At 49.0% G+C, this 18,861-nt stretch overlaps 1 protein-coding gene across 4 annotated transcripts in view; it reads right to left on the minus strand.

Moving 5' to 3' along the window:
• Positions 1 to 16,835, minus strand: part of WDFY2 (WD repeat and FYVE domain containing 2) — a 39,699-nt gene extending 22,864 nt beyond the window's left edge. The window contains exons 1-5 of one of the 4 annotated variants that reach the window (XM_078876110.1): positions 16,626 to 16,835; positions 16,194 to 16,370; positions 4,087 to 4,154; positions 520 to 593; positions 224 to 278 (exon numbers count right to left, since the gene is read on the minus strand). In XM_078876110.1, the coding sequence (XP_078732236.1) occupies positions 224 to 278; positions 520 to 593; positions 4,087 to 4,154; positions 16,194 to 16,330 (334 nt within the window). In that variant the 5' untranslated portion in view covers positions 16,331 to 16,370; positions 16,626 to 16,835. Of the gene's footprint in view, positions 1 to 223; positions 279 to 519; positions 594 to 4,086; positions 4,155 to 16,193; positions 16,404 to 16,625 lie in introns of all 4 variants that reach the window. The other 3 variants (XM_078876109.1, XM_078876111.1, XM_078876112.1) reach the window with 3 other exon arrangements.
• Positions 16,836 to 18,861: the final 2,026 nt, after the last annotated feature.

Below are 18,861 nucleotides of genomic sequence, written 5' to 3' on the forward strand. Positions count from 1 at the left end.
TAAATTTAATTCACGTTTTATTTTCACTTTTATTTTTTCCCCCCTTCCAAAAGGCAGAGATGGTGACACTAAATGCGGGCCTCGGAGGCTGGGTCTCAACCGTACAGCGACTGCACGATCTGGCGGAAGGAAGCGACTGTGAGGCGTGGTCACACAGACGGCAGTGGCCGCGGCGACCTCTGAACCTCGACCTCTCCCCCCATTCCACAGCAGCGTGACGTACCAGCGTATGTCCTGGTGCTCGTCATTTTATTGAAGTCTTCAGACATCGAGAACTCCTGTAAGAGAGGCAATGTCGGATCACATTGGGAAATCCCTCCGGCCGCGTGGCTCGTAGCGTACAGCCACGGCACAAACCGTGTTCGTGAAACGCACAAATGCGACCGGATCTCAAGATGCTGTGCAACTGAGGTGGGTCGCGACTGTCCACGGCGACGTTCAAAGGGGGAGTCAGGGGGCTGAGGAGTCAGGGCGGACGCGAGTCGAGGCGAGAGTCTCGCGCTGCTACGGTCCACGCACCGCCACGGCTCCGTTGTCGAGGCCCACGAAAAGTCGCCGTGTCTCAGGGTTGTAGGACATGGTACTGCAGGCCACTGTGCCGGGACACGCAGCACACACGCACAAAAGACAAAGATGAAGACCCCCCCCCCGTATAGCCTTTAACAGACTGTTGGGGCAAGTGCTGTTTCGCGAGTAGCACCTATGAAGGCCGGCACGGCACTCGAGGGCGTGGGTGGCCAGCACCACGCCCGGCCGCCTTTGTCTCCCCAGTGGCGATGTTTACACACATTTGAGGCTGTGTCGATCTTGGGGAGGCCCAGGAATGGTTCAGATAATCGCCACTGGTGTTGGCTGCGAGCGGGAATCGAACTCGGGTCGCTGGGTTCGAAGCGCAGCGTAGCGCTAACCCCCACACTACCACTCCCCACACGGCACGCACACAGCACGTACACAAGTACACAGCACACAAAACGCAAATGCAAACATGCGCGCAATACACACACACACCGCCTACGCACGGCACGTGTGCACAGTGCGTGTGCACATCACGCACAAAGCGAATTGCACACACACGCACACGTGCACACACGCGGCTTCAAACACCCCACTCGGCAAAACGGCGCAACCCAGCAATGGTGGTACAACATCCAGTAAAAGCATAAGTGGCGGTGATGGATAATTTGGTAAATATATTTTTTTTTAATGTAAAACGAAAGTAAAAAAAGTAAAAATGACCGGGAGGTTAATTTAAGAATTTTTAGATTCAGACTTTGGTTGTAGAGTGTACCCTCGAAATAGCGGGGAAACTCAGGGGTGGGGGAGGCTGCCTCGGGGATATCTGCTTTCTCAACTTTTATACGTCATGCAAAGTTAAAGAACAAAAAGAAAGGGTGAAACAAAAACAGAACACTTAAACCACAGAACATCTATAATGGACTACACAGTGAAGTACTGCTGTGGTCACTGTAGAGTTCGGAGCAAATGAACTGGGACCGCCTGGCGCGTGACGCTTCCGGGCAGCGTGCAGACGCGGTACGTGTTGCTTTGCGCTCCGTTCATTTCATTTTTATTTACTTTCTAACAGTACGACCTTTCTGTTGGGAGCTGTGGATTTACAACATTGAATACTAGAACTTTCCCTCGCCTAAAACCCTCGAAACCGGTTGGTACAACAGCAAAAATACAGTGACGATGCTTATTCAGACCGGACACAAGTGCATATTTTGGTGCAAATTATTCAACGAGTTATAGAAAGGGAGTATTATTTGCATAAACAAACGGGTTATTGTCAAAATAAAAAAACGTTGCCCATGTGAGAATGCCGACTGGCTGGGCTGGCTGCACTCTACGGCTACTCGCGAGGAATTCTGTGTCGAGACACGGACCTGCCTTATTTCAATAAGCCCCATGGTTACTTGGGAACACCCTCAGACAGACTCCCACCAATGCACCCTCCCCACCCCCAGCCACTCCACGTGTGACGGGATCTATATCTGCCTGCATTATTCCGACGGCGCGCTGTACGATCTTGCGTCAGCAGCACAACGCTGTGCGGTGGAGGTTGCGGTGGAGGTTACGGCGGCAGCAGCAGCAAAAGTAAACACGACACACTCAATAAGCGAGCGGCGGCGGCCAAGTGAAGGGAGTCAAATAATGAAAAGGTGACGGCGGTGCGGAGGAGCGCCGTGGCAGGGCACCGAGAGATTACGTGGCGGACGGCTCGTGCGCCCCCCCTCTCTCTCCCACTCGCGACCACTTGAATCATTTAAATCCGTGGATCAGAAAAAGCGCGGCAGGTTAAAAAAAGGGGGCGAAGCGAGAACCGGACGGTGGAAGGAGGCTGCGGCACCACAAACGCTCCGCGCGAGGTGCAGGAGGCGTAGAACGGACATTTATATTCACTTGCTTTATACAGCGTGTCCTCACCACGCCAGGCCGATTTCACCGGTGCGGTGCGGCCCGGTGCATTCATTTTCTTTAACAAGACCACGGTATTTTCCAATGGAGACCACATTTAGCCCATTTAAAGCTTATCGTGCTATTTTTTTAAAGAGCTTTTTACGCGAATAAAACACGTTCCTTCGGAGTGGGCAGGTAGGAACTTGGTTGGACGGCGCATTCGTGCGATCCGTGTCACGCGGCGCAAGCTGCGTGGGGCGGCGCGTCACGTGGTGCCGAGCCCGCCCGAAGCGCTCTACGAAATACAAATCGAGGGCGTCGCTATGCACGACAGATAGACAGACAAATAATCCCTGGTGGGCAGTGTGGAAATGTTGTTCCTACCTGTAAAACATAATATATATAGAAAGCGATATGAAAAGATCAATACAAATAAATACGACTGAAACTACCAAATACAGTGATACCTCGGTTCACGAACGCTTCGGTTCACGAACAACTCGGTTCACGAACAGAAAATTTCATAAAAATCTGCTCCGGTTCACGAACTCCACTTCGGTTCACGAACAGGAGCCGCGGCCATTTTTATGCTAATTCCAGGCTGTCACGTGGTCGTGACTTCCTGTAGGAAGATCGCGGAGAGAAGCAGAGACACAGAAAGAAGTACAGTACTGTACTGTGAGTACTGTGAAGACACTTTCAGTGACTTTTTGATTTTTGGTGTGCTTTTTAGCACATACAGTACTGTACTACTGTACAATACTGTACTTACTGTATTGTACAGTTCACCCGTTTGAGTGCTTACTGTCTCCCACCCGCCTCCCACCTGCCTTCCTCCATGCCAGAAGTCATCTCAAGCAAGGTTAGTGTTCTCTCTTTATACATTACTATACTGTACAGTACTACAGTAATGTGTATTGTCATTTGTTTCATATTTTTGTGCTTCAAAAACCAAAAAAACAGGTCAGAACGGATTAACCGGATTTACATTGAACCCTATGGGAAAATGTGCCTCGGTTCACGACCAATTCGGTTCACGACCAGAGACAGTTCACGAATTAAGTTCGTGAACCGAGGTATCACTGTATTGACATCTGATTCTGGAAGGCGCAATCCAACGCTACAGCCGGTTGACCGTCCGGTTACTAAACTTGGGCTGCACCGGCGCGGCACGTTGCCACGGAGCACGAGGGCACAGACAGCGACGAGTCGCCATTGCTCTCCACGCTCTTCAACGTTCGAGCTTCGCGAGTCCAATTTCATTTTTCGGACAATTGTTTTCCTCCTCACTTTTTAGGGGTCCCAACTTAAGCCCCGCTATACGCAGCGCGTGGCACATCCACCACACTTTTATGGGGGGTGCCACTGTGGCGAGATGTGAACTCCCTCGCCTGGTATGCAAGAGGTCGTGGGTTCACTCCTGTGTGGATTTTATTTCAGGTCCTCCAGTTTCTCCCACCACATTTAGAAACACGTGTTTAGAGGATTTGGCTGCTATAAATTTCCACGTGATAAGCCACTTCGTTGAGCTAACATTTGTGGCCAGGTTGCTTCTGTGGGCCTTACCTGGTAAAATAAAAATGTTTTTTTTCTGTTCAATTTCGAGGACCCACAACACTGGCTTTATTTTGGTAGGAAGACCCAGCGTGTTCAGAGTGTGTGTGTTGTGTGTGCGTGCGTTCGTACCTGGCATCGAATGAAACACGCTGGGCCAGAACTGGCCACTGTCCCTCTTGATCCACACGCGTATGGTTCTATAAAGACATGGGATGGAGAGGGAGGGGCGGTTGAGATGCGTGCATGCGTGCACGGGTGGGTGGGAGAGAGTATGGGGTCACGGGGAAAGCACGCGCAATTTATACTCCACTGAACAGCGGCCGCACACAACACAAATAAAATCGCTAAAAATTACTTGGCATTCAGTCTTACTTGGCTTTGAGTTACGAGTGCTCGCCACGTATAGGTTCATTTACATGTAACATTCTTAACATTGCGTGACGGAGCGACGACCGACGTCTCGTGCTGGATCACGACAAGAACTAATTGTGGAACTTGTATCGTGCACAGTTTTTGCCAACAGACTACAGCATGCGGGCGACTCGGAGGAGCTGGAACTTTGCCCTCCATTCACCGAGCAAAGGGGGAAAAGGGTCCCGCTACATTGGGATGCTTGGACATTTCCATTCAGGCACGCCGTCAGAATAATACAGGCAGATATAGATCCCATCACACGTGTAGTGGCTGGGGGTGGGGCGCTTTGGTGAAAATTAAAGACGGTGAACCCGGATAATTCCAGCTCACGCGAGGAAATAACACTCGGATCGATATATAATTGGCACCATCTCGATACCATCGCCGTATCAGCAGTTGTCGTCCGGTCGTCGCGCAATGGATAGAGGATAAATGGCCTGCAATCCCTACTCACTTTCTTTTTAACCTTGTCCAAACACGGACTGTTGCATACTCTCGATCGAAGGTCTATCGCTTCGCTACTCGCGGATCGCAGTGAGCAAAGCTGTAAGAGCTTTGGAAGAGGTAATGACTGAGTTAACCCTGAAGCGGAGCGGCGTATTGCGACCTGCAGAGTGGCGAGTGGGTGAACACTGCGAGGATCAGACGAAACGGTCTGCTTGGACCGAGTCCTCAACATGGATGGAGGAATCAACGAGTGAAGTTCACGGCAGCGGTAACCACGGTAGTAGCGATATCAGAGCGGTAAGCAGGTAACTGACCGCCTCCACGATGGTAACCATACTGACTGTGTGATAACAATGAATGAGCTTTTGCTCAACATCTTTATGAAAGACCCACTGAGCTGTATAGCGCTTTTCTAGAAGCGACCTGGCCACAAATCATAGCTCAACAAAAGTGGCTCATCATGTAGCAATGTATAGCTGCCAAATACTCCAAATGCATGTGGAGAAAAACAAACCGGAGATAAATCCAAGCGTCCACGAAAAGAGAACACGCAAACTCCACATATACACAACAGGCGTCAGTCGGGATCGAACCCACGACCTCCTGCACACCAGGCGAGGTGATTAACATCTCCTGGCCACCGTGGCAATGTCTCCCGGGAAACTCTGCCAGGATTGCGGAATCGACCCGCCTCATCGCCCACGTTGACCCCCACGGCGCTGGCGCCACTGCTTGTCCCTCCTCTCCGTGTGCTGTCAGCTGCCCCCCCCCCCCACGCACGCGCGCCAGGCTAAGTGCCCACGCCCTCGTAGTACCGCGTTAATGGCCTTTGAGCACCCAAAATCCCGCGTGCTTGGGGTTCAACACACACTCGTAACCATGGCAATGGGCTTGAGAAAATTCTGCACACCATACTTGTGTGAACGTGTGTTGCGTTTATGGGTATGGGGGCAGAGGTGGTGCATTGGCCAGTCATCTCAGTCAGTCAACCCATTGCACCTGGGTCTGTCCCATGACCTCCTGCCAGCGGGCGTTCGACACTTCACGTGGCCCTTAAAGTGCACATAGCCTGGCACAAGCGTCGTGGTGATGTCACCGCCACTTAGTGGCGAATGGCAGTTGCTGTTGCTTGGGTATGGGGAGCGGTGGTGCAGCACTCGGCACAATGCGGTACGAACCTGGCGACTTGAATTTGATTCTTAACACCATGGCTAACATTCGGTGTCGAGTGATATCGGAACTGGTTGTGGGCCCGTCCTGCGTCACCTTGACCTTAAATGCGTACCCTGGTGCAGTGTGACATCAGCAATGGGGAGACAAAGGCGGTCGGGCATTGTACTAACCACACCTCTCCCTTGTGCGCAACACGGCCCTAAATAGGTTCTTGCTGAACAGCACTTGCTCGTACGGTCTACAAAGTAAATGGGCGGCTCGACCAGGTTGCTCCATGTAGAGCAAGTGGCTCGCAATCAGAACGTTGCGAGTTCAAATCCTGGTTGGGGTGCGGGGGGGCTGTTATCTTATCTCATCATCCCTCTAGGTCGATAAAATAAGTACCACTTCGTGAGGTCAACAGTGGTTACCCTATTGATTTAGGAATTGGGAAATTCCACCACTTGCTCAGGGCTGCGAGCAGGAGATGCGCATACGACGCCCCGAATGTTCGCTAAGCAGAAAATAATTTTGACTTTGGATTCAGTGCAGCAAGCAGCAGCCCACCAAAGGTCACTGCAGTGCTCAACCGATTTTAGGCAGAACAAGAAAACAAATGCAATGGAGGGTACTCATTAATCTGATTCACTTCACAAGTGCGTACAATCCGAGAAATGTGCAAAATGCGTTATGTAAGTATATAAACAAATAAGAAAACGTAGCACTCACTTCCACAAAGCCTCCGTGTGGTGATTAATCGCAGGCTTCCTGCCGAGGCAAAGTTTTTACGAAAAAAAATATACATAACAGTTAAGCTCAGTGCTGAGCTGAATATGGGGGACCCTATTGGCAGTGTTGCTACAGGGAAATTAGGTGTCAAAGAATGCAAGTCCGCAAAAAAGCAGAGTGGTGCATGCTGGGATTGTGCTGCATGCTGGGATTGTGCTGAGAGACAAGAAATGGAATAATTCTAGATTTGAAGCTTTCGTGACTGCAAGGATTCATACTCTTAGGTTTTTTCGGGAAATTCACGTAGGGAAAAATAAATATAAAAAAATAATAAAAGCATTAATATAAATAAATAATAAATAATTATGTATACTTTTTTACTATTGTTACTTATAATATTTATTTTTATTTTTACCTATGTGACTTTACCGAAAAAAACCTAAGAGTAAGAAATGGAATACACAGATTTCTGATTTATTTATCTTTACAAAAGTTTACGATTTTTATTTTACCAGGTAACCTGGCCATTAATCATAGCTCAACGAAGTGGCTCATCATGTGGACATTTATAGCAGCCAAATACTCTAAACGCGCTTTGATTCTAAATGTGGAGGGGAAAAAATGGAGGACCCAGAGAAAAACCCACGCGACCATGGGGAGAGACACGCAAGCTCCAAATATGCAGCAGGTGTCACGGTCAGGATCAAACCCACGACTTCCTGTATACCAGGCGAGGTAGTTAATAGAGCCACCGTGGGGCCACGTGTACAGCTTGCCACCGTCATATCGACAGCGGAGGAAAGTCGGTGAGCGTGGGCAGGACATCAAGACTAATGATGGAGTGGCAGTCACAGGAGGAAACTCAGCCGCGCCCCACTGCGGAGACGGAGCAACGAAATCAGCTCATGTGCAGGAGGGAGCGAGGGTTTCCCGATTCACCAAGGATTTCTTGCGTAAACAAATAAGTTGCACATAAATGCCGTATTTATAACCCGAATGAGCGATGTAAATTCTAATCGTGTGCGATGAGGTTTAGGAAGCCGACATTTGTGACAGTTATGGTCAGGGCTATGATTATAACTCGGCAAATACTATTAGCAAAAAACGACACTTAAAAAAATTATAATTGGGCCCCCAGAAGATGATGGCCAGGAGGTTAATTGGCTTCCCTTAGACGCCAGGGGCTCAGTGGTATGGGGGTCCACGATCGTGGATCCTATTACCCTCGGGGATATCCATCACATTTACTTCTCTTAGCAGCGGGGTTGAAAATCGTGGATAACTCCGTGGTTAATGTGTAATTTTCACCGTGACTCTCCAGGGGAAAAAGCGCAGATAATAAATTTCCATTCAGCAAACCACTTACGGCAAAAATCGTGGAGAATCTTGGATAAGAGGAAGACCTGGGCCAGTGGATAAAGGGAGTATGTGCCGAGCCTACAGCTGGTACAGATAATAGGAGTCGCGAGGATAATAGGGCCACGGATAAGAGGAGGAGTTCTCCTTATAAAAGTTATTCAATGCGTGCCGACTGATCGTGGTGAATCCGGGATGGGGCGGGAGGGGAAGGCGATGGGGGCATCCGCCTCCCCTTCGAAACCCCGAGAATTGTTTATTTGTATTGATTTACCAGAATATATATAAAAATAAAATGACATCGGGGCCCCTAATTAAAGGCTTGACATATCGGCACGGCCCCACCCCCCACTTGGGAAAATTGCTTCAGCTGCCTCTGCCGACGGACAACACATTTTCTGTATTATTATGACGAGGATGAATGAATGTCAAGCCCTGCGGTTTTGAGCACTTGTTATTTATTTTATTTTAGCGACACTCGGACCTGTTTGGACAGAGGGCACGATTCATGGAGCCATCGCTCGACACGCGGCTGTAAAATTCTACTGCCATCACGCGACAGCACCGCCACCACCACCACCACCACCTCGTCCCGGCGGCTCTCGTGCCGTGTGCTAGCCAAGTCACGTATTCTATTTATTCACGCAGTCGCCAAGCACAGGCCCCAAAAAACGTGAAGCGGCCAGCAACAGACAGCACTCTCAGAGCTGTAATTGGTCAAAGTTGACACGTCTCTTGACTTGATCAAGGTTGCTGTTATTAGAAGCGCTTGGGAAAATAAGGCGATGGGAGGGAATTCCAAAGTGGAGCAACGCAAGGGAAGAAGCAGACAGATCGTTGTCGTGACCCACAGTGTGGCGAGTAGACGAGTGGGAGATAGGTTGAGCGAGTGGGCGAGTGTATTGTTGGGTGAGGAATCCACGAGTGATTTTCAAACAAACAGTAAACCAACGTAGTGTCCATAAAGGAGTGATAAGTAGGCGGCTCGACTGCTGGTGAGAGAGTGCTAGATTATCGATCAGCCTGACTGCTTTAGGTTGAAATGAAGGTATGAACGTTTAACTTCTTTCCCATCGTACGTACCCAACCGTGCCAATCGGAGGTGTGGGGGAAGGACAAGAAACTAAACACAAAAAGCAGTTCTAAAGGAAATTAGTTTTCAATCTATATTTTAAAATTCATAGCTCCAGTAGCTTCCTCATGTCGGAAAGAAATCTATCACGTGCAGCGAGGTAGGAACTGGGCGCTCCTCCCCAAGATTTTACAACAGGAATTGCAACAAAGCCGTCGTCATCCTGAACGCTCACACAACAATGCGACGATAGCTCTCGCGAGATAGAGAGATCGCACCAAGTACCAAAATGCACGTTGGAGGGTGAGTCGGGCAAGGCGACACGCTTCCCCTCCCCGCCCCCCCCCCCCCCAAGGTATTTCACTGCGACGTTGATATCTACACTGGAATGTGTAACTTACAAAAAACGGATCGGGAAAACTTATGGAATTATATCGGTCGAGTGCTGCTCTCAGGAGAAGGTCACTGTGACCTTTGACTCTGTGTGTTGTGCAGTGCGTGCTTAGTTTACATGCTGATGCCAATTTCTTTAAACGCCATAGGTGGAGGCAGGATAGGGTGTTAACGGAGTCATGTAGGAGAGTGTGTATACCTGGGCACGTACTTTCACTATCACTTTGTCAAAAACCTCCCACGCCCGCCCACCCCCCCCATGTGGGTATACTAATGTGTATGGGCGTGTGCGTGGTGTTGGCCACCCACCCCCTCGTGTGCCGTGTCGGCCTTCAAAGGTGCTACTCACTAACAGCACTTGCCCCAACAGTCTGTTAAGGCTATACGGGGGACCTTTGTTGGAACAAAGATTGGATTAACCGTCACCATTCTGGCCCACGACTATATTCCAGAATATATAATTTTTCTATTTTGTTTGTCCTCTAAAGGTCCCATGGTCTTTCTGTATTGTTCTCATTCATTTCAAGAGCCAACTTTTTGGGCATTTTCACATACATTGTTAGCAATTTATTAAATTCCTCTTAGACTTGTATTGTTACATCACGGGGCCATGAGAGATGGCGATGTCTTGGGAAAGCCTTCATCCAACAGCAGATTGATCATGGCTGATGAGGCGTGGAAGGATTTATCGATAAAAAAAATTTGCTTCTTACGGCCGTGACAGAAGCATAGAATTGTTCGCGTGGAAATTTTATCATTTATGCAAATGGTATCAAATTCAGTTATATTTAGCATTTTCAACGTACAATTCAGACACTTTTCAAGATGTCGGTAATCATCAGCCGAATCGTGAAATGGCTTTACACTTAGGCATAGTATGGCTAGCTACTTACGGTTGGCATGGTTGATGAAAGAAGTTCAACATACATACAATTAACTTTTTTCGCACCGTACGTAGCCAACCGTGATAATTGTTAGTACCGAGAGAGAAAACAAAATGCATTCATCCATTTCATGGTTACGGACACGTGTTGAACTCCAAACCAACATTTTCATCGGTGCTAGGATGATGATGGTGCATTCAATTTCATGCATGTGTCAAACCACAAACTTATGTCGTAAAATTTCTAAAATGTTAACTACCATAAAAAAAAATCACACCACACATGCATTATTCCGCTGTGCGGTTACTTCATTTGTGAACAGCGCACATGTTTTTGAGTATTATCCATCACGGCTATAGCAAGCGACGAATGCAATCCACATGCGTCCACATTGAAATCCACGTTCACAGCCACAGTTTCAGTGGGCCCTCTGCTCAAAGTGCCACAGAAACCCTCAAGTGGCACGAGCTTGCCGTATTCGCACCCAACACCAATATGGCGCATGACGGACGTTGCCACTTCACGCGCCGTTCACCACGTCTGATGTGCAGTCAACGACAGTGTCAGGAAATGCTGATGAGCTTTTGCATGTATGTTGAACTGCATGTTGAACTTATTTCGCAACGTACGTAGCCAACCATGCCAATCGCAGGTGCATAATGCAGAGAGCGTTTATTTTTTGTTAAACATAAAAAAAAAATACATTTCTGCGTGTTGTTGGAAACATTATTCCGTGATGGCTATTTATCATCATTTACAGATTTGAAAAACAGCGTCACGTGCATCACGGCTATTCCATTACACTCTTTCCTCAAGATAGTGTGGTCAGACAAACGATGTCTCATGTATTATGGGGTATTTTTTGGACAACTACATTTTTTTTTTACATTTAATATCGCACTCTCAAAGCTACAAAAACTGAACGGATGGGGCAAAGCTAAGTTGTTGTTCAAAAAAATGTTTTTGTGATGTAACGTCTAGTGGTGACCAAACAAAAACTCAATACATTTGTCATTAATACTGTGACCCTAAAAGGAAAAAAACTATATACTCAACTATATTATTTTTATATAATTTTATTGATGGATGTGTGAGGTTTTTTTTTTACTCGGTTTGTTAGATGCTCTCCATTCTGCGCAGAAACGTCGTGGCAGGAAATCCCAGCGTAGTACTGTACCATTCAGCAATGACTACGAAACTGCATTTTTTCGTTCCATAATTGGATTGCGATTTTTTTTTGGTGGTGTCAGCGGTGATTCATTGACGTAGCTCCTCATATTTCTATAGTATAAAAATGAATCGCATTATACGTGCTGTAAATGGGGCCACTGGTCTTGAGGGAAATAATAGGGCAATTGTTGATAAAAAAAAAAACATTCCACGGCACCCAATCCATGAATTCGCCCAGTATTTTGAGGACACACTGTTGGTCGAGCACACATCAGTCGTCTTATCCCATCATTCTTGAAGACTGCTATAGACGATTGGATAAGTGTGTTCATGTCAAAGCTATGTTCAAAAAAAATAATCCGAGAGCTTACAGCTGTGCGGATTGATCTCTGTTGGCCGCCTCGATTGAAATGGCAGTGATTCACATTCCACATTCTAATGGCAGGAACCAGTATGTCCACAGAGCGAGCGTTGTTGATTTTAATGCCACAAGACCCTGAAGGGATGATGACGATGATGACAGCAATAATGCTTGTGATGCCACTGCTGCTGATAATTGGAATTACGATAGTGATGATTGTGATGACCCCTGCTCCCAATTATGGTGATTGTCATGATGCCGATGCCATTACTGTTGCTGATGATGATAGCAGTGATGATGAAAGCTACAACATTGTATGCTGAACTTATTTCGCACCGTACGTAGCCAAACGTGCTAATCGGAGGTGCCAAACAATAACGGTGGGGATGCTGCTGCTGCTGCTTACAATGTTAGAGCGACTCAATTTAATTCTCTCACAACTGCAATACTTACAGTGCTACATTCCTACCAGCTGTGTTCAAGGAAAGCATTACATCACTGCAAAATAATATCGTGCACTGGCATAAGTGGGGCTTTCAGCACTATCTCATCCTCACAGCCATGCGGGTGTACACAGGGACTCATCCATGAGCTTCTTTCGAGGTTCTGGGGTTAAAATCGGATTTCCTTGACAAACACGCCTTAATACATGAATAGAAGCATCATGATGATTGTGGTGATAACAAACGTCCTTCAATAGATCAATAGTATTGTAGCATGATTATGATTTTTAAAATGGATTAGTTTAATTCTACCATTAGTTAATAGATGTCTCTCAAAGTGTTTGACCACTCTCCCGGTCAGGTTACGCACCCTCAAAAAACCCACGTTTCTATAAAAAGGGTATAATTTGCTGATGTTTGGTGTACTATTCATCCTTATACAGGGTGTTTTAAAAAGATGGACCCGATTTCAAAGCAGTACTGGATGGACCCGATTTCAAAACAGTACTGCTTTGAAATTGGGTCCATCTTTTGAAAACAACCCTGTACTTCTCGATTCTTGCATCACAAGCAGAAAAAATGTCACAATATTTTAATAAATCAACAGTAATATTATGATAATGAAAATAACATTTAAATACACTAAAATAATGACAACAAAAGCGTTTTCAACTAACATCAATATGATTATTATTATTGAAAATACTGTAATTGAGCCATCCGTCACAGCTGGTACCTCTTTGCGAGCAATCGGAACCATTCACCGCGTTGTGCTTTTGCCCGCTGTGCAGATCCGGTCACGACTTCTCAAAAGACAACATGCATTTAGTAAATGGGAAATTATTTTGCTGATTTTTGCTTTTTTTGCCCGTGTTATTGCTCATCATCACTCTTGCACCCCCGGTTACAGGAAGGTGACAGTCATTATGTCAATGAATCGTCTGTGCTCTAGTTATAGTCTAGTACCTCGGGAGTGAGTGAGTATAGGCTGCCGCCCTGCTTGTGTAGGCCCCACAGGTGGATTGTGAAACACAGGCCAGGTAGGATTATTACTTTACAGCTTTAGCCGCTCGAGGCAGTCACGTGCAGTCAGATCTAATTTTGTTCGGGTTCAACTTCATCACACGAGCATGCCGCTCACAATTACACGCTCGTAATTCCGTCCGGTACTACACGGCATACGTGTGATCTACACGTAAGGCAATTGTTATCAATCCACTACTGGATGAGGGCCTCCCGCCATGCTGGTGTTGGTGATGAGTTCTGTATTTGTTTAAGGCCACCAGCACCTTTTCCACCACAGACCAAACCCGGACACACATGTGGCAGTCAGTAACTATAGGAACACAATACTATCACCACCAGATCTAGGTACAAATCAATTGCTGCTGCCACCCGCCCATAGGTGCCAATACCCGGACGATGCCGGGTCAAACCCAGCCAAGTCAAAACCCTTGGGGGTATTAATTCTAGATTTAAAGCTTCCGTGACTGCACGGATTTATACTCTTAGGTTTTTTCGGTAAAGTCACGAAGGTAAAATAATAATAAAATAATAGTAAATTAAAATAACTCTATTAAATCACGACGTTTCGGAGGCAACACAAGTCTCCGTCTTCAGGTGGGACCGTCACAGCTATATTATGGGCATAGCCCTTGGGGGCATGCCCATGCTTCACCATGCTAATCACAACAGAGGGTTGATGAAGACAGGGGAGCGTAGAGGCACGGTACAATGGATGTTTTTTTTCTGCACGACCCTCTGCTGACCACCACGTAGCACACAGCCTCGAAGTCGCCTTATGGACAACGTGTTTGTGCTTTGTGGTTGCCCATCCGAGTACTAGCCAGGCTCACCCCTGCTCAGCATTCTTGCCGAGAGTACAGTGCCGCAGTCGGAACTATGTTGTATCAGGATTAAAGAATTAACCAGCACGCTGATAAACAGGGCGATTAGGAATGTGCCTATCGCACGAGCACATATTCCATGCTCCCGATATATTAACTGAACAGGCACGCGTGCTGGTGTTTTGGGAGCATCTATTAAGCGCAACGTGATATTACAATTCGTGGTCGGACGAGAATATCTACATTACAAACGTACACAGACACTGTAAAATACAGGAATATAAATAACAACAATGACCAAGTGATCTGCAGTGTGATCCCACGTACCAGATATCGCGATATGTCAGGGTGAAGAAGCCTGGACCGTGCTTGTGTTGGGCGACCAAATAGCAATGCCCAACACATTCCTGCGGAGGGAGCTGGTAGGAACGTTGGGTTGCTCGGTCAATGACCAGGGTCAACGGCGGCGTGGTGTATTCCGCAAATATGCCCGACTGTGAGTGCGGGCACAAGCCGGCGTGAGTAGGTTAAACGTTGAGTTTTATAAGGGCACCACGGGGTGACCAGCCCCTCCCCACCCAGCCTCACCCTCCCCACCCAGCCCCTCCCCACCCAGCCCCTCCCCTCCCAGCCCCACCCTCCCCACCCAGCCCCTCCCCACCCAGCCCCTCCCCTCCCTCCCATTTTTGGATGCACGACGGACGGGCACAATAATCCCCTGTGGGCTGGGAGGTTCCTACCAGTATAACAGGCTGCTTCTATCGGTTGCGGTGGTGCTACGGGGTCACGTGGTGGACAGCAGTGGGGCAGCGCAGCAAATTCAACGGTTGTACTATACTTCTATGCGCCCACGTCCACGCTCTCCGTATTCACAAACCAGCACTGACCGGCGTGCTGAGGTCGGCTCGAATAACCCCCACGCACTTGACAACAGCGTGGCGGAGACATGCATCTAGCAGTGGACTGACCGAGAACTTTATGATGATGATGCTGCTGCTGCCCGGATGCATCTCAGCGTATCCGAGTGAGTGGCACGTCAACAAGCCCATGGGTGGAGGTGGGGGGGTGTTCCGGGTGGTGACGACTTCGATTTAAAGTCAACAATCGTTGCCCTTTGCCATACACACTCAGCATCCACCCCAGCCCCGTCGGAGGACTGTGGAATGTCCACCACCGGCTTAGGGCTGTAGTCAGGAGATGCAATAGTACCAAGCAATACCTCGATGCTCATTTGAGCTGAAAACTGGTTGTTGTGATGTGCTGGGGAGTGGTGGTCGGCGCTGCTTAGTAGCCTCCTACGCGCCTCCCCCCCCCGCTCACGTAGCTCACGTCCGCAGTCAGTGGCGAATATTTGAACCCGTCCTGGGATTCCCCTAGGTAGGCTCGGCCTTAAAAGGCGGCCGCTGCGCGCCCTGTCCGTAGCGCCGTGACGCACTCGCTGTTACAACAACGTGGTGACGATGGTGGTGATGATGATGGTGGTGGTGACGGTGGTGGTGATGGTGATGTGGTGATGATGTGGTGGTGGTGATGATGTGGTGGTGATGATGGTGATGTGGTGGTGGTGATGATGTGGTGGTGGTGGTGACGCTGGTGGTGATGATGATGGTGGTGGTGACGGTGGTGGTGATGGTGATGTGGTGGTGGTGATGATGTGGTGGTGGTGGTGATGATGTGGTGGTGATGATGGTGATGTGGTGGTGGTGATGGTGGTGGTGGTGATGGTGGTGGTGATGGTGGTGGTGTGGTGGTGATGATGGTGATGTGGTGGTGGTGACGATGGTGGTGGCGATGATGATGTGATGTGATGGCGGTCGGGAGTTGTGAAGGTATTCACCGAAGACTCGCTTGCCCTCGCTGTTGTTACAACAACGTGGTGATGATGAGATGATGAGATGATGGTGGCGATGGCTGTAAGAGGTTTGTGAATGCAGCGACTGACAGCGGCTCGCCTCGCCGAAGACTCACTTATCCTCGCTAACGCTGATGATTCCATCCTCCTTGGGGATGATGGTTGCCATGTTCACAACATCCTGGGAGCCTTCGATCTTCGCCAGAAGCAGTGGACGTCGCACCCTCGCCTCCGTGTGAATCTCGGCCGCCATGGCACAAGGGCCGAGGTGGCTGTGTTGTTGATCTCAGGGGCTAGAACAGCGGCAACAACAGCAGCAGCAGCAGCTGACACACACACCCGCCCACACGCACACAGATAAAGATCCCCCGTGTAGCCGCCTACGCACTGGTTGGTGCGTGGCAAGGGCAGTTAGCGAGCACCTATTGAAACGCGCAACACGCAAAAAATGCCTGCATGTGTGTCAAACGTATATGATGTCTGCCTCACCCTCCACCCCGTAACGTTGTTGTCTTATTTCCCCTGGGCGAGTTTATCGTGAGCCTTACCTTCTACGCGCGTATCCTACAGGTTGTTGTTGTTGTTGTCCGCGCGTGCACCGCACAGCCACAACCACGGAGGAGACACCCACACACAACACTCACACACAACAACAACACCGACTCACACGACACCACCACCACCGACACACACGGGGGGAGCCGCCGCCGCCTATGACGTCATTCCTTCCGCGTCTCGTGCGCTTTTTAAAGCGTCAACGTCGCCACTTCTTCGGCTCCCTCCAAATCCAAAGACAAAGGTTCCCCCCCCCACTCACACACCCGCCCCTCCACCCCTCCGCCCCTCCACCCGCCCCTCCGCCCGCCCCTCCACCTCTCCACCCGCACACCCGCCCCTCCACCCTCCCCCCCACCTGCCCCCCAACCCACTTGCCCCCCACCCCCGCCCGCCCGCACCCCCCACCCGCCCCCACCCACCTGCCCCCCCCACCTTTTTGCCCCACCCACCTGCCACCTGCCCCCACCCTCCTGCCCCCCACCACCCACCTGCCCTCCCACCTGCCCCCCCCCCACCTGCCCCTCCCCACCTGCCCCCCACCCTCCTACCCCCCCTCCTGCCCCACCCCACACACCGCCCCCACCCCACTGTGTCGCCTTGTCACCAGACTGTTTTTTTGGGGGGGGCAGGTTCCGTGAGCGGGTGCATCGCTCTCACCCCCCCCCGTATTCTTGTCCAGGGACATTGTGTGTTCAGGTCCACACGGCCTGCAGCCCCGTTTCAATACGGGCAACACAAACATTAAAAAAATGTTTGTTTACTCTTTATTTCTTTCGGTAAAGTCATGTTGAAAGAAACTTAATTAAATACTATTCTATTACCAAAAGAACCAAAAGAGTAATTCCTGCAGTCACGAAAGCTTAAAATCAAATGTCTCTTTGTTTGTGTTTCTCCCTTGTGATGGGACTTTGTAGGACCAACGTTGAGATTTGTAAGGAGCATTGGGTGACCAATAAGGTCTGATTTGATCTGTAATAAGGTAGGGCGCTGATAAGGGTTTACAGGTATGCGAGTGCCACACATGAAGGCCGCCTTTGTCTCCCCACTGACAATGTTTATACACACCGCACCAGGTAGTAATTTGAGGCTGAGTCGATCTAAGGGAGGAGGCAGGCCCAGGACGGCTCTGATAAACATAATCGCCACTATGATGTTGGGCCATGAGCGAGAATCGAACTCGGGACGCCGGGTTCGTAGGGCAGCGCGCTAACCGCTACACCACCGCTCTCCCTGACTCACACAGACACAGACAAAGTAACCCCGGGTAGCCTGGCACACGCTGTTGGGGCAAGAGCTGTAGAGCTACCACCTACGTGCAGTCTGACTGTGCGTTTACATTATTTGGTGATGTGTTGGCAGTTAGTGCAAAAGCACATTTACAACAAACACATTCCTGCGGAGGGAGCTGGTAGGAACGTTGGGTTGCTCGGTCAACGGCCAGGGTCAACGGCGGCGTGGTGTATTCCGCAAATATGCCCAACTGTGAGGGATCGAACTCACCACCTTCTGTGTACCAGACGAGGTAGTTAACATCTCCTAGCCACCGTGATGATGATGATGAGAAAGAGAGAGACACGTAAACTCCAAATATACAGCAGCAGGCGTCAGGTTCGGGATGTAACCCACGAACTCCTGTATACCAGGCAAGGTAGTTTACATCTCCTAGCCACCGTGATGATGATGATGAGAAAGAGAGAGACACGCAAACTACAAATATACAGCAGCAGGCGTCAGGTGCGGGATCGAACTCACGACCTCCTGTGTACCAGGAGAGGTAGTTAACATCTCCTAGCCACCGCGGTGCCCAATTTAACTCTCGTGACCAGCACGATGTAGAGATACCGTCTTGTAGGAGCAGCAACTTAACAAGTGCCTGTACATGTGCATTTGTTACACGCGCCTTTTTCAAAGCCAGACGTTTGCCTAGCTCGTGTCCCTCCCCTACGTAAAGCATTACAGAGTCATCATTGCTAATATTATCATGCCCCCCCATACACATTACACACAGTGACTATTAAAAGCTCTTGCCATTTGTGGGGCTGTTGTGGTCAAAAGTTTTGGTGTAAGCTCGGCGTTTCAACCGTCGCACATTCTGGATCACGTTTCTATGCAATAGATGTACATTACAGTCTCATACAGCAATAATAATAGTGATGAGCTGTACCCAGGAATGTATTGCATCGGCAGTGATCGTATGCATGGTGGATCGTTTGGAAGTGTGGTCAA

This window comes from Lampetra fluviatilis, chromosome 43 (genome assembly GCF_964198595.1).
Source record: "Lampetra fluviatilis chromosome 43, kcLamFluv1.1, whole genome shotgun sequence".
In the NCBI taxonomy this organism is placed as follows: domain Eukaryota; kingdom Metazoa; phylum Chordata; class Hyperoartia; order Petromyzontiformes; family Petromyzontidae; genus Lampetra; species Lampetra fluviatilis.